Genomic DNA, 16760 nt, shown 5'->3' with positions numbered 1-16760 from the left:
CTGGTATCTGCGGGTGGTCACATGTGATGCGAGGGTTGCAGTTTTCTGCTGTCTTTCCAAAAGCTTCATTCTGTTTCAGGCTGTTTCTTCAGCTGAAAAGTTGGCTTTTTAAGAAGTTTTTCTGGCAATTTTGGGGAGGCAAAGAATGAAGTTAAAATTAGCTCATGTTTTATGAGCTGTGTAAAGCTGTTGTTTAAGCCTGTCCAGTCAACATCAGCCATTTMAGTGGTGTAGCTGTGTTTTAGGTTATGTGGAGGCTCCAAAGTCTTTGTTTCACATTATGTCCTGCGGCTGCTTTTAAAAAGCTCTGATCTTTTTTGCACAAGATGGATATGTCTAGAGCAATAAAATCTTACTGAATTGTGAATACTTCTTTTAGAAATTGGGTAACTAGAAGCTGTAGTAAAATTAATCCAGCTTTTCACATTAGCTCTTCCTAGGGAAGTGTATAGAATTGAATTAATATTAACTTCCRAAAAGCCAAACCTCTTTGAAACTAGAGGCCAGTCATGGGCTAAATGATGCTTTTGTGATGGGGTATATATGTAAATATCCATAAGAATTACAAGCAAACCTTTTGGATTACTGACCTCTCTGGGATACACCTGCACTCCTGTATCAGCTTGATGGGACGATGGCAGCCTGGCTCAGAGGAGCACGTGCTAAGCGAGTCTGAGTGGGTTGCATATTTTTGAGTGCTGTCCAGAAATGTTAAAAATARCATTAATCATGAGTATGCACGTTGAGTATGTTCGAGAGAAGAATGCCTGCAGCTGTGGTGGAACAATAACAGCCGTAACAAATAACGCGCAATTAACTCAAAATAGTGAGGTTCGGATCGGTTTCTCAAAAAGATAAYGCTTATCATAAAGCTTATCTCAGCAGCTTCAGTGTAATGATTCCACTGTATGATCTTCTACAAGAGTCTTTCTGGTTTGGGGAAAAAATATATGGTTGATTTTTCTTGGAAAAAGTAGCTCAATTTCTTTATAAAGCCCCTTTTTTTACTTACTGTGTATGTGCGAAGGAAAGTCTATTTTCACTGAAGGCTGTGCTGAGAATGGAACACTGTTCTTAATATACCTGCTGTGATTTTGGTATGCATTCAAGCTGTTGGTTCTTTAGATTATTTTGTCTCTGAAGCCCACAAACTGAAATGGTGGCTAGATTTTAAATGAGGCAGTGAAAGGAGAGACCTTAAGAAGTGGCATAGTAATTCTATTTAAATCAAAGAGGCAGATATTTACAATGATAAAATGTCAAAGTCAGACTTTATAGTATTACCCTAAAAGACATTAACTTGGAATTTCCATCAGTTAGATTTTTGAGTTGATGCCTGTRCGTTCAGACTGAAAGTGCCAAATCCATTTTTGGGGGGGAAGAGGGCTTCTTCCAATGTGATGTGTAAGCCTTGGCAGGAATAACTGTGCTAAATCTTTCAGCTTGCTTTCTCAAGTGTGTTTGGTCATGTCTGTCCAATTAATCTTTGCAAAGAACAACCCAGAGGTGACAGTGGAGCCTTCTCAAAGTCCATCAGCTGCTTGGGTGTGCAGTATGTCCTGGAGCCTCGCGTGGAGGCAGCGCATGGCTGTTGCGCTGCTCCCATTGATGCTTGCAGTGATGACTTGTCAGCAGCTCTCTGGGAAGGGCTTGTGRGCTCCCCTGTCCCTTCTGAAGGTGCTCATCACTGCTTGCTGGGCTGAGGGCTTTCATGTGGCTTTACACAGTGGTGTCCCCTCCATGGAGGTGTTAGTGCAGTGTGTGGCAACATTGGCTGCTCATGATGTGGGATCTGTCATCCTCCTGTTGCTGCCTTGGTGCTGACTGCCAGGAACTTGAAACCAATCTCTTTTGACCTTTAAGGAGTCTAACGTGAGCACACCTTTCCCTGGTTTTGATTTTGATCATATTTTAAACTTACGTCCTTTCTGATTCTCATCAGGTTTTATTTCTGCTTCCCTGATAATGTCAGACATGAGCCTGAGATCTCATCTTGGGGGTTTGAAATGCACAGAACTCTGGCTGAGCTGCACACGTGTACCTTGGAGAAGGAAGCACGTGGAGCCAGCCATATCTTKAAGGGTTGCTTTTCTTAAACCACACTGCAGTGGTGTCCAAAGTAATAAGTGAAAGCACAAAGCACACTCTGAGCCTTCTGTTCAAATTGTTCTCCTGGATGCAGCATGTAGCGGGACAAGCTTGGAACATGTGTTTTCCAACCAGGATTCCTGTTAGTGTCAGTGCCAGCAGCTGTGAAAGCTGTTCAGGGAAAGTGAGCCTGAGAAATTGCTGGCAGCCCATGAGACTTTTCTAGTTCRCTCCACAAGCCCATATGGGGAACAGAAAGGAGTTTTTGCTGGGCTGGGAGAGCCTGGTAGAGAATGGACACTCACTGGGGTGGAGAGCAGCATGGCAGAGAGGAACTCTGAAGTGGACCTGGAGGGATGAGGTAAGCTGGATGGCAGTCAGCAGGAGCAGTAACATCTACCCCAGCTCCTTTGTGTACCCTCTAAATTTGTGCAGCACTTCAGAAATTGGGAGGTTTTTTTTTTTAACCCTATTCTGACCCTTCCAAATACTTGTTTTTGAACCTGGGGTGGGGATATGTGAACCCAATATAGCACCCTTGAGGAGCAAAGCACCCATGGAACTGGAATGCCTGGAGCAAGAAGAAGCTTCCTGAACAACAGGGAGCTTRGGGCCAGAGTGATGCCACATGGATMCAAATGACTAATACTAAAGRATAGGCTTCTTCCTGTGGTGGAGGAGCACCCAAGAAATGTAGTGTCAGCTGAAAACATGAGCTGCTTTGTGGCAGCTGCCTGCTCCATTTTGAAAAGCTTTTGTTTTAGCAAGTATTATTGCCACTGAATGTACTTTATTGGTTGCTCAGCTACCTTCTTGCCCTAGCATTCGTGTTCTGTTTCATTTCTCGAGACCTGCCTCTTACTTGGTGCTTGGAACTGCTCCCCTTATCCCTCCCTTTAAGTTAAACTTAAAATTGCCTCGGCCAGGTCCTACAAGAAGCTGGATTATCTTGCTTGTTCTCTCTAAGCTCTGCCGCATTGGTGCCCTGTTAAATATTAATAAGCCCCTTAGATAAATCTTTAAAAGGTGCTGCTTTTTTTTCCCTCCAAGTGCAGTCTATCTTGTATATCACAACAGTGAATCATTGGTTTCAGGAATRTATCAGGAAGCCTCTGGAATTCAAAATTGTATTTTTCAGTGTTATATTTTGCTAAAGCTTATAATCTAAGGGTCCAGAAATTTCCAGTTCATGATGGAAAAATTGGTGCTGTTTTTTTTTTTTTTTTAAATCAGTGCACTTCTCCACAATAGGGGTAAGTTCTCCATTTTCCATGGCTGGACTGCATTCCAAGGCAGTGAGATCTCCTCTCCCTTAAGGCAGACATGGCTGTGCATTTGTCAGGCTCTCATATAATAGGGTTTTAGCTTCCTTGCTCTGGGTGGTGTTTGTGTAGGGCTGCTCTTGGAGGCCAGAAATGCTGGCAAGATGCTGCTGCTCCACAGGGGCCATCATTCTRCAGCTCCTGGCTTTAGGTAGGACTGGAGAGATGAGCTGCACCTCTGCATGGGGAGGGAGTGTTTCTGGAACTGTGCCAAGTGGACACCTTTTTGTTTCCTTTCTGGAGTGATGCAGTGCCCTGGGGAAGCCCCTCTGAAGGGTGGATTTGTGGCCAGCTAGTGGCTTCCCCATACAGAGSACTTGGCACCAACCCTCTGGAGTTAGGTGAGGACTAGATCCCGCAAGGACTTTGATTCTTGGGTTTGGTACAAAGAACATGCTGTGGGCTGCTGTGGGATGTCTCTAGCACACGTGGTGCAGAGGGGCATCTGGCCTGTTGTGCTAATTATACAGAAGGCAGTTTGGCTCACCATCAAGGCTGGTGCTGATGCACCACAGGACGAATAATCTCCTGTTGCTGTGTTTAGTGCTTTGCACWGTGAAGGTTATGTGGACCACTCTGCTGCATCAGCCATGATTCAGGCATGCAGATCTCAGGCCCTTGCTGAGAGCTGAGGTGACCATCCAYGAGCCCACAAGGCATTTCCTCTTGAGCGTGGTCAGATCCTCTGGTAATCAGCAGAGTTATTCAGACTGCAGGACTCACCTCCCAGGAACTGTGGAAATATCTACGGGACTGATCTGCACGAACCAATTGATTCTAGTTTGTAGCCAGAGTAGCCTGCCAAGGGCCAAAAAATACACTTAGCTGGAATTAGTCCATGGTYATCAAYAGCAGTCCTTGCCRGTTTTCCCAGCTGTGTGGSCAGTAGGCTTTTGGCTTGCCTTGCTTGGTTTCARGACAGTRATACATTGTCTCWTGGAAGCAAAAGGTGTTCTTGCTCCTCTTTCCTTGTCTGTGATGTGGTGGCTTAGGAAATAGGAAGTACAAATCTGGTCCAAGTCAGTGTTTGTGATAGTAGTCAACCTTGGTTCAGCGYTATAAGGCCTGTTCGAAAAAGGCAACAAACACATTCATCCATAAAACATGCTCACAGCCTTTTTGACATGTAGAATCCATTTTTACAAAGGTTCTCYTTCCTTTTGTATCTGGAGCAAAACTTCAAGGTTTTGCAGAGTGTACTGACATTACCTTGATCGCCTTGAGATTGGTGCTAAATGAYAAGTCATATAACCTGGAGACCAGGTTCAGATTAGCAGCAGTTTAAAACTGAGTTCCTGGATGGAACACCTTCCCAGGTAAGCAGCCTCCAGTCTTCTCATGGAGTTTAATGAAAGCCCCAACCTTCCTCACATTCCAGGTTTCTGTACAAACATAATGCAATACTTTGTCTTTAACAAAACTACAGTGTGTACAATTTTAGCATTGTGTTTTTTCCCTTCTCTCCTCTGTGCTGGTTTATAAACTACCCTCCTTGGGCTAAGAAGGGTTGACAGCCATTTAGAGCTCTGACTGTAGTAGTTCCTGTAGTTTATGGAGCTGCCAATATCTGCCTTTGAGTGTGTCTCAGACAGGTCCTTTCTGTGTCTTATTCTCCACGATGGAGGGAGGAGGATGGACTGTAGTGCTCTGTCTTTCAGGATACAGTGCTGCTTCATTTCCTATGGTTTCAGTGCTGTTCTCTGTCATGAATGAGTGTGTAAGAGCGTACTTCTTTATGCAGAAGGACAGTAGGAAGTGACAGGCCTTTTCCCAGCAGCAGGTGTGGCTTGTAAATGCTCAGCCTTTGAAAGGAATTTGGGATATGACTTGTTGCAGATTGTCCTGTTTGCTCTTGTRTAGCTCTTCAGCTTTAGTAGCTCTGAAGGCCAATTTATCTGTGCAGTAAAAAGATCTGACAAATTTGTGGATGCTCAGAATYCACCAGCTGGTATTGAGAGAGCTCATGATTTTGGCTTCTGTGGTAGCATAGATAGAATGTTGCTGTCCCTGCAGTGCTGCGGGGGTGCCCTCCAGCTTTTCAGACTGTGTGGACATATTTATTTCCTCTGCCTGCCATGGAAGGCACTACTCTGGTGCCCATCCTCGCTGCAGGGGCAGTGTCTGCTCAGTAGGCACAGGTAGAGCCASTCCTGAGCATGTCCAGGAGCTCCTGTTCTCTTGGAAGCATTTGAGTGTATGATGCCTCCTGATAGTCCAGTGCAATAGCACAGAGATCCAGAGAAAGTTCTGTGTTCTCCAGTATTTTCTTGTGATGAGGTATTCCTACTGGTATGGATGATCTACATCCACATCTTTCCTTGGAGGAAACAGAAAAATCTTGTGCCTAGGGTCATAGGCACATTGCCAAAATCTCCCACTCATGAGGTAGGTCTTCTTTTCAACCATGGAATGGCAGRCTCTCAGAGAAGAGGGTGCACAGTCCCTGAGCTCCCCAAAGGTCAGTATGTGAGACTAAAGATTGCTTCAGGGATGTAGAAGTCCTTCATAGTCACTCCATACTTTATACTGTAGTGGCCCTTGGAGCAATAGAACTTCCTTCTCTAGCATGGGTGAAACTCTGTGGAGCATTTCCTCAGCTTCACCCTGCTCTCCCAGGCGGTCTCTGGAGGGAGCAAGTATCTCCTGCTTCATCTGCTGTCCATGTGCTTTAATGTGCCTTCTCTCCAAGTCCTGGAAGTCCCAAAACTGCAGATGCTTTCATTCTGTGGTAGTTCTGTCTCATCTACAGGGAAAAAACCACAAGTGAAGTGATGTTGGGATGGTAGGCAGCTCTCTGCCTGTGGAGACTGCACTGTGTCCATCTGCCCTGAGGCTGCTTGGCCTCACCTGACAGATGCAGGTACCTCCACTATGCTGGCAAGTGGCTCAGCTGCCCAGGTTAGCGTATTGTCCTTTGGTGAGCTGTTACATGGAGTTACTTTAGTGGGAGACCATCTTCTTCCCATCCTGGGGGAGAGGGAATATCTTTGTGTTGCACCAGAGCAGCTGGGGGTTTGTCACAGTTGTTATTGCAAAGGCAGGTGATGGTTCCCCATGGACATGAGGTGACCTAATGCGTTGAGGTTGTTGGGGTGTGCAGTAGCACGCTTATTCCTAGAATCAAGAAGCTGCATCGCCTCTCGGATTGGATGTCTTTGTCATGTTGCCATCCTGCCTTCTTTCCAAAACTATCTTTGCTTTGGCACAGACAGGGCTGCTGTCACTACAGGATCTTTTCRTTTGGTCTTTTAAAACCCTAGAGATTTTTTTTTAATGTCTTCACACTGCTTACAGCCCCTATGAGAACAACATTATGGTTTTCCTTTATTTAGATCTTTGATATAACAAACGATGGTGAAGTAACACGTTACTATGTGTCAGTTGTTCAGTAGAAACTGTGTCTGTGTGGAAACAAGGCTTATTTTAAATCCCAAGTCTTTGATCTCTATATCTGAAGCCAAAGAACAGTAATTTTAAAGCAGGCTTTCAGGATTTTTAGCCAAAGTATTGCATGCTAGCAGGGACCCTCCATTTGCTGTCAAAATTCACTTTGCTGAAACACGTCTGTTTCAGAAGCAGAATGTTCCTTATTTCAATGCTTGCAGGGTAGCTTCCTGGAGCTCTAAATGTGTCCTTACTCCGAAGTATTAAATGTTTGTGCCATTTTCAGTGCAGAAGACAGCCGAGCATGCTTTGGGAGCATCCGTAAAGGATTGTGTATACATAGAAGCACTTAAGGGAAAGCAGAAGTCCTCTGAAATCTGTGTGCACGCTCTCCTTGTGTTCTGATTTCATCCGTCGTACACAGCCTCTGGTACTGTAGTCTTGCACAGCTGAAAGGAAGTAGCTAAATAAGGTACAAGAGTCCTTTTGCACAGTTGACCTAAAACTGGGGAGAGATGAGGACATGCATGTTTTATGGCTGCGCTAGGGCCAAAATTTGGGCGAGTTCAAGTGTTCCTGTTGGAAAGATCATTTGGACAGTGTAGCTGTGCTGCAGCATGCTCAGAGGTTGTGTGGGAGAAATACTTTTCTTTTTGACAGTCTGTGTTGATCAGATATACTTCTGCAAATCATTACTCCATTCTAATTTCTTGTGGRTCCTGTAACTAGTATTGTACCAATTAATAGGTGAAGATAGCAGGATTTATATCTTCATGTGAAATCTTGCAAAAGAAGTTAGGCCTTTTTGAGTCAAAAACTCTACACTGTTCTTCAGCAGTCATTTTGCTTTCCTGGTTGATTGCTTTGAAGAATACCAGAGCATATCCAGGAGCTCTCACTCACAAGGGAGCACTGCTTTCCTTGGGATGCCTATGGAACCATTCCTGCCATTAGGTGCTTGGCCCTATTCTTCCATCAAAATCCCATGTCCTGCCTCTTAACAGCACCTAAATTGTTGGCATTCTGATAGGCAAACTGTGGAGGCTTGGGAAACAAAAATATCCAACCTCAGCGACTGCTACATGGAGCTGGACCAGCCCTATGGAGGAGGCTGGGAAGAGGGGGCATAACAGTTGGTGGCAGGAGCCTTTGTAGTTGTTCCCCTTAAGAACCAGCCTTGGGCCACTTAGTTTTGTTTCAAGTGTTGTTCTCTGGGTTATGTAGTTGTTGCAGATGGTGGAAAAACCAGCAGAGGTTGCATTTTGAAGGTGTGGTTCTATTGTTCCACAGGCTTCCATTTCAGTCGCCTCCCTGCCATGGTCTAAAATGGAAGGATGCTCTGRAGGAGATGGGGGCAGGGGGGCAGAGCAGGGGTGGTGTGCCGCCCAAGGCTGATGTTGCTCCATAGTTCTCACATCCTGAATGTGCTTGTCAGATCCATGCAAAGCTCCGGATCTGGGGGAGGGGAAAAGTGTCAAGCCCCCACACATCTTCAGCAGCGGTTTTCAGCAAGTGGCTCCAGGCTGCTCTCTTCTTGCATTACTACTTCGGTGCTGTCTGTGCAAGGACAGCTTGTAGTGAATTCCAGAACGCTGTGTCCCTCTGCGAGYCGACCACAAGAGCTGAACGTCTGGCCTGGAGCTGCATTTTGGCAGGATATGGGGCCATGGTTATTGTTTTTGTACRTGTTATTGCTGCTGTGTTTATGAGTTCGGTGGGGGAGAGCAGAGGTGGGGAAAGTGCAGAAGGAGAAATGTGCTGGGCTTCCCCTTAACTGTCTCCATGTAATGCGCGGAATGATGCTCTGGCTTACATTCCTCCAAGCATCTGAGCATTTGTATCTCYATATAACATTCAGCCTTGCACTCTAAGTTGTGTCATGCTGGATTAAATCCATGTCTAAACTACTCATTCCCTTCAAGAGGGCTGGGACATAAATGTCCTCTTATTGCGGAGCAAATAGAATGAAAACTTCTGCAATGTTGCTTTGTGTCTCTACTGAGATCTCCTACTCATGGGAGTAAGATAGTGCTCTGATCCTGCCTGGCTTATTACAGCAGCTTTCAAAAATCCTCTCTGAGGAGGAATCAGCCTTATGGGCTGGCAAATACCATTCTTGCAGCCCTTTTCTAAACAGGAGGGAAAGAAGTGTCTTGAGAGTCCTGAATTTGAGTAAGRCTTTAAAATGTACCATGTGAGGCTGAACACTGCACAAGTAGCAGAGGTGCCTGCCCGGAATGCAGAGCAGTCTCCCAGCAAGGGGCAGCACTGCTTCTGGAGAGCAGCTGCCTTCTGCAGAGAGGAGAACTCCTTCATTTTCAAAATGTGATCCGRTGTGGCTGTACTGCAGAGCAGAATGGATGCTATGGGAACAGGTGGATCAATTTGGTTCTGTCAATCCTGCCAGCTGAAACCACACCTCTCGTTCCAGGTGCCCACTTCATGTAMGAGTGTCAGGTGCCTTTAGCTGCCTTCCACCACAGATGTTGTGCTGTTGCTGGACTGCATCTTCCACTGAGCTGAAAAGCACACAGATTGATAAATTTCCCTTTAGCATAATTATATGGGAAAGGGGAATAAATTCCTGTGTGAGGTGGAAGAGGTGCTAGATTCAAATTGGATTCTTGTTATTAAAGGCAAACATGCAAAGTCAGGATTGTGTTGTTAGAACAGCATGCAAAGAACTTCCCAAATAAAAAAAAAATGATTAAAAAAAATTGGTAGGGTTTGATGATGAAATAGTTTTGTGTGATCCTGTCTTTGATGTGGTAAAGTATAAAGATGGTGAAGTGACAGAACAAAAAGCTAGAGAGTACAGCAAATATTCTTAGGCATAGGGTTGAGAGAGATGGGGGCTGTTTTCCAGAAARCTGGAATGCCTTGCCTGAGAGAAGCATGCATGGAGTTCCTCTCCATGAAAGGTGAGGGGCTGCAGCAGTAGGAACCAGATACATACCTGGTTTGAAGATACAAGAGTTGAGATGTGCATCTTTAGCAGGAGGGAAAACAAGCTCTTCACCAGGACAGCTCGGTGCCTAAAATGGCACAAATCACATGCAGACCAGCTTTCCTCTTGCAGCAAACCAGCCAAAAGAGCAGCAGAGGGAGGGAGCCAAGCTCTCTCACTGCTTGTGCCTGTGAAGGAGCTCATGATAATCTGGAAAGCGCTGTTTTGCAGTGTGGTGGCCTTGACATGTGAAGGGTGAGATTGTGACTTTAGGTTGCTCCTTAGTGCTCCAGTTTCAATGCAGGTAGTTTCAATGTYAGGGATGGGTCTTGAGTTGATCTTAGATTTTGTATTGTTCACCCTGCGCTTTACTTTGGGACATAATGTTTCAGTGTAGGTAACTAAAGTACACAGTTAAATCAGTGGGTCCCTTCTGCAGTGACTGAGATGACAGCTTTCCAAGGAATGAGAAGAGTAAAGGCCCTCTAGCTTTTTCAATGTGAACTTAAAGCTCCCAGACCTTCTTGTCATATGTGCAAGGACATCTATACCAAAATGAGAAAGCTGGAGTTCTCATTCCTGCTCAGCTGCACTTTTTCATAATGCAAGGGATTGGGCTTCAAGAAGTAAGCAGGTGTTGAAAGAAAAATAGCAAAGGCAAAGGAATTGCGTTAGTTCTTTCAGAAATATTGCCCAATTAAAATGCTGGCTATTCGTGTMAAATACATCTGCAGCAAGGTACTTGGAAATGATTTATCAGCACTTACTTTGGAGAGTGCTGCCTCCAAGGTAGCACAAAATTCGAAACTGGCAATGGAAAGTCACTATGCCTTAAAAAAAAACAAACAGCAAAGCAATTATTTCTTGCCCTAAGAAAGGGTGTGTCTGGCACTGGGTTGTGTAAGGGAAAGTGGGAACACTGTACTATTAACATTCGTGGTAAACTGCACAGTTAATCATCATCCAGCTAGTCCCTGGTTTCTTTCTTTTTCATTCTGAAGTAGAGGGGTGGTGGTTAGAGGGCTTGTCATTGGAGGGAAAGGGAAATTGAATATTTAATGTGGCTTTCTTTATGACAAGGCACTAACATGACTCCCGTCTGTATTTAAATGCTGTCCCCAGGTTACGACTATGGCTATGTCTGCGTGGAGTTTTCACTCTTGGAAGAGGCCATCGGATGCATGGAAGCCAACCAGGTTGCTTTACAATTCGGTCAATGCTGCTAGAAGATTTTTAATTTTTTTTTTGGTGGGGTGGTGGAAAGCCAATGAGGTTTTTGTGAAGGAAGGTCTGTTCTTGTATAACACACAACACCACGGTTTAAATGTTGTTGTTACTAGAATCTTGTATCAGGCTTAGAAATGCCAGTGGGAAAGAGCTGTTGGACACCAAGTGGTCTGCCCTCCTCCCTGGTATGTGTCAGCACACTGGCTGGAGTCASAGGCTGCTGGCTGACAGACTCCTGATGCAGGTTTTGACCCTGCTGTTTTTGTACTTGTTGAAAAGCAGTTGGGAGGAGCTGAGCTGGCAGTAAATGCTTCCCTCTGCAGTGTGTGCACACACACATGCACATGTGACTGTAGGTGCATACCCTCGTGTGCAGCTCTRAGTCAACTGTGACTTGACTGCTCCACTTTGCCATATGCCTTATGTGTGGGTGAGATGCTTAATTGTGCATCTCCCTCATACCTATCCTGTCCTTTGGCAACCCAGAGCTGCAGACACAAGGACTACCCTATGTGCAGTTGAGCCTGGTAAATCTGAACATTTTCAGCCCTTATAAGAACAAAATGGCTGAAAACCCCAGTAACTGCTCAAGAGGGGACTTTATTGTGACCTGATGTTTGAAGCTAGAGCTGTTGTCCACCATACAAGAGCAAGATGCATAAAATTTRTTAGATAAAACATAGATTCCCATCTCATACCACCCTCCTTGGAACTACAAGTGATGGATCATTCAACAGAGCCAACTAAACGATTGATCCTCCTTCCTTCACCATATCCCTTAGGTCTCTTCTTTGCTGCATTCTTCCTCCTAATTTGCCTGAGTAAGAATCCATATCAATTATCTTAAGCCTTTTTACCTGAATCCTGGGTCTTGCTGTCATGGGAGGAGAGTTATGAGTCAGATTCRGAGCTGTGCATCTGCAAAAATGTACTTACAGTTAATGAGTCTTCACAGCTGGGGTTTCAAAGGTCCCACTAAGCACTTGCATTTGCCTCTATTTTCAGTTACAGAGGTATTGCAACTTACAAAAATGTTCTACAGAAATAATTCTGTTACTGAGAAAGAGCCTGGCACATTCCCACCGAGGTGGTGGTRAGGAGCAGAGAGGGAGAAGGCTCCAGAATTAATTATTACTTTTAGTATCAGTGACAACTTTTATTTCCCCTTCAGTGTTTCTAAAATTCCCAATTTATTTTGTTGTCACTGTGGAATCTGTAATTATAGATGGCACTCCTTTTAACGAAATACTACTCCATATTCTCTCCACCGTTCTGCTGACATGAAATAACATCTTCCTATGCAAGAGCAATTCCCAAGTACCTGGGAATTTGGGAATCCCTCTTTTTCTGATTGTTGATGCCTGCTCTGCCCTTTCTCCCATTTGGAGTATGTAGAATTGGGCAGGCRTTTTGATTTGATCGGGTTTGGTCATTGCTACAGCAGAGAGCCTGTAGGCACCAATCYTTAAACTGAATTGAGTGCTGCCAGGTGCCCAGTAAATCACTGCAGGCACATGCATGGGAACAAGCTCTGGCTGGTGTTCCACTGCTGCTTACACTGACCTCCCCAGCAGCAGTTACAGCAGGCATTCAGGCTGGGGAATGTTTTCCTGTGGTTCCCTTCCAAAACTYAGGCAGGGTGCTGCCAGAACCCTACTAGCAACAGGAGTTGAGGTCCCAGCCATGCACACCTGGCATGTGCTAAAAACAGACAGGATATGAAAAGCTTCCAGTTTTCTTCCTTCTGTACCTGGCTCTCTGTGTGTGCAGAGGAAAGCTGGAAGATGGAGTGCTTGGAAGGGATCATCTCCCAAGCCTCCATATGCCAATCTTTATCAMGTTTTGGAAGACCTACAGTAGTTAGTAATTGGTGAAGTTAGAAACGTGAGGTTTGGGACAATCCAAACTACATGCATTTGGTCAGGAGAGCTGTAAACCCTGGATTGCCCCACATAGGTTAACTTGCGTAATCTGCTTTGGGTTGAACATGAGAAAAGAGCCCTTCTAATTACTTAAATAAAAAAAACTAGCCAGATTTGTATCTGACACGCTGCAAGGGAAATAGGTAACTTTTAAATTCTCAGTAAGTGACAAATAGAGATCTTCAGAAAGGGAGTTAYGAAATGTCCCTAGAGAATAGATATTCCACTTCAACGACTTCCAGGGTAGAGTTGCAAGATCATCTCCTTAGACCGAGAATCAGTCTGCATTTTTGCAAGCTGCAAAACCAAAAACCTGTGTTAGCTAAGACACAGATTCTTTGATAGTTCAGTTATTTTCAGAAGGTTATCAACTGTCCCTGTCAAATTCAGTCACTTGTGAGAGCATAAATAGCAAGTGACATCCTGGTCCCTCACTAGTCAACCTGCCTCTTTSTCAGGCATCTGCAGCCTGGGAATAAATAGCTTGTGCAAAACCAGCATTTTTGATGCTGTTTAATGCCTGTTGAACTGACCCTGCCTGAAGAACAATTTGCTGCATCCCTATATTGTATAATTTTGATATTGTGAAATCTTTTTGTTTCACACGACACACACCAGCACCCACTTAAGATCATTGCCAGATTTGCAGACTACAGATTTACCAGGTTCAACTCCCTCCATTCAGTAAGTCTTAGCATGTGTATGTGACTGCTGAGATTTGAGGGGGCTTTTCTGTTACATATATTGTGATGAGGAAACACCCATCTTCCGTCTTGCCCTAATTTTGCAGCTGAGTTTCATTTCACATGTGTTAGCTGCCACAGCTAAAGCAATGACAACAGGYCCCTTATTAATTGCTTTGACTGTTAATTGTTGCATTGGCAAGTTATTCCAGCTCCAGGGTCCCATCTATGGTGCATGAAAGGTGCTGGGTCGCTGTTGTTGCCAGTGTGGAGGTGCTGGGCACAGGGCTGGATGAGTGAGGTGCCAGCTGCTGGCTCTCCTGGCTTTGGGGAGCTCTGTGCCCCATTAGGGCAGATGAACTGTTGATGTGTTGTGCAGAGCCAAGATCCAGCCTTTTTAGGAGCCTCATGGTTGGTGATGCTCCTGGTAGCCTTTTGTTGTATTGGCTGTCATTTGAGTTGTGTGAGACTTCTTTTCTCTCTGTGATGAGTTGCTTTTCCATTGGGGAGAAATTTATTTTGAATGGAAAATGGGATTTTTGTCTGCAAAGTCGCATGATTTCTCCTAAATAATTTTCCTTTCCTTTGTTCTCATTTTTGAAAGGGTGTGGTGTGGCATTTGGCTCAGGTTGTATAATTTCTTTGGTGTAGCCCCTCGTCTAGTAGTRTTCCTGTCTGGGGGCACCAGTTTGGCTTCTTGGAAGCAACTGTGTGAATACATCCCGTGGCTGCTCTTTTCCATGGGATCTTTTTACATTCCTCCTTCATGTGTAGACGAGAGCAGACATAACAAACATGTTACTTGGTGTGAGAAAATCAGGTGGAAAATGAAGTACCCTTTGTGTACTGTTGTGTGTTGTAAAGTCAGGAGGAGGAGAAATGGAGGGAGCCTGTCTCTGCTGCCTGCATATTTCACTATTTTCACTAAGGTGGAGCTGGTTGTTGTTCATATGAAAGGAAGAGGGCTTTTTAAGCTCAGGAGCAAATGGTTTGTCTCAACTCTCTGTAGTATTGTCTCCAGATCCTTTCAGGGCTCAAACATAGCAACACTGGCTGCATGAATATTTCCTAGTTTTTGTTGGTAGTAACTAACAACTTTGTAATCCTTTCCTCCTGTTTCTTAAGAAAGGGGGCTTAAGAGGAGAGCTATAGCATGAACTTTTAAAAATGCATACATTGTGAATTATTGTGCAGGTCTCCAGGCGTGTGCCTGGTTGTTCCAAGAGTTGGTCTTGTGCCTTCCTGCACTTGTCAGAGCAGTTTCCCTGCAGTGCTGTCCCAGTTCAGCTTGTGGAGCACAGCAGTATCTCCATTCTCTACTTGTTTCTTACTGGAGAGAGTAAGAGGATTTCTTACTGGATTTTGTGGGTACTCACTTGAGCATGTCCCACTCCCGTGCAACTGGAAGCATCAACTGTGTGTTTCTCCTGCTCTGAGCCCATCCTCTGTATCCATTCGCTGCAGTGCCTTTCTGTATTCTGTGTGAACAGAGCTTCTGGTGCAGATCAGACTTCACAGGCTTTTCACTGTAGCTGTTGGTGTTAAAATCCACAAGATGCTGTGACAAGCAGGCAGAGCTTAGGACTTTCTGTCCTGAAAACATTTGCAGTAACAAGTCGCAACTCTGTGTGGCTTCCCAATTAAATGAAGAGGAACATGTGGTTATCCTGAGAATGAAAGTTCTCCTGTGACCTGTAGCTTTGGAATATTTATTGAAGCCTGTGGTGCAGGGAGTGTGTTGCAATTTGTAACAGAAAATGTGTGTCCAAGCATCAAAAATAATTGCTTTGCTTTTGGTAGAATGTGCCTAATTGTGGAGTCTGACATTTTTCTCTATAATCTGCYAGATTCTCCCTATAATGGAGGATGACACCTGCCTCAAATGTAKTTTCACGGGCTGTCTGGTATCCATCATTTATTCACTTGACAATGTCAGTTCATCTCTTCAGCTTTAACCTGTAGTTGAGGGTGGTGGTGGCTGAAATCCATTTGCGTGTCAGGCTAAGGGTGCTGGAGATGGCCTTGCTTTTGATCTGTTGTCTTAGGATCCACAACTGACATTACCTTCTGCTTTTCTAGTTGAGTATTAGGTGTGCGGATTTTGTTCAGGTTGTATCATTAGCACAGTTCTTTTTCCCCTGCTCTCTTCCACCCCCATGAAGCCTGTCCTGCTTTTGACTGTGTGGATTTCTAGAATCTGCTTTTGGAGTCTTCCACTTGGAGCGAGGGAAAGGCTTGTATATCTAGGCATTTTCTTCTGTAAACATCCTAATGGTTTGGGAAACATGCACATTGTGGAGGAATTTTTATGAGCCACCTGACCTATGGAGAGTTCTCTCCACAGGCTAGCGGATGAGTAAATTTCCAGGCAGCAGAGCTGATTTGGGGTTTTTTGTGTCTGATTCAGTGTGTGACTTTGTCACGAGCTCATCCTGATCTTACCTCACAGAGGCTTGACATGTTGAGTCAACCATTTGTTCATTCCCTCTTGTATCTCACTAATCACCACGTTGTACTGGCATGCAAATGGAGTTGTAAACCTTTGAGATTGATATGGAAGCCTGCAGTGGGAAGCTCCTRGAGCTGGGCAGACACTTGCCTGTGAATGAGCAGTTGGATCTGCTTGCAATGACCTGTGACAGGGCTGGGTGCGTGGGTGTACATGTGTGTATCCTGCAATGAAGCTGTGATAAATGCACTGCCTCTTTGGAAGGACTGACTTCATCTCTGCATGCTGCAGARACCTTCCATGCAGGGAAGGGTGGCTTTTGTTGTAAAATGTAACTGCCAAAAAGTACTGAAAACATTTCTCTGGWCCTTTTTCTCTTCTGTCTTCTCAACATCTTGTGTCATCTCAGCTCTCCAAGCCGTGTGAATCCTCTTAGTCCCTCTTCCTTTGGCACAGAAGGTTGTAAGAGATCTTCTGCCAGAGACTTCACACAATTCCTTTCAGCCAATAGTAGCTTCCCATCAATGTGTTTTCTTCAACCCTACCCAGATAGAAAATCTACAGCCTCCTTCTTGGCAGCTCTGTCCTGCCTTGCTTTGGGAAGCAAACTATGCTACCCAATGTGTCTTAAAATAAGTTCACTTTTCACTGGAAGAGTTGTGAAGCTGCATCTTCTTGCTCTACTTGTGTGATTCCCAGCTGGTTATGTCCCTGTACCTCCCTGCTCATATTCCAAAA

At 44.7% G+C, this 16760-nt stretch overlaps 1 protein-coding gene across 1 annotated transcript in view; it reads left to right on the top strand.

The window, feature by feature from the left end:
• The window catches only part of RBM6 (RNA binding motif protein 6), a 57680-nt gene that overhangs the window by 11355 nt on the left and 29565 nt on the right, over positions 1-16760 (top strand). The window contains exon 6 of the mRNA XM_057368035.1: positions 10864-10937. Within this exon, the coding sequence (XP_057224018.1) occupies positions 10864-10937 (74 nt within the window). The remainder of the gene's footprint in view (positions 1-10863; positions 10938-16760) is intronic.

Source organism: Malurus melanocephalus, unplaced genomic scaffold (assembly GCF_030028575.1).
Source record: "Malurus melanocephalus ecotype Western Australia unplaced genomic scaffold, MMel_1.1 scaffold_87, whole genome shotgun sequence".
NCBI classification, from domain to species: Eukaryota; Metazoa; Chordata; class Aves; order Passeriformes; family Maluridae; genus Malurus; species Malurus melanocephalus.
This window is presented reverse-complemented; position numbering and strand designations above follow the sequence as displayed.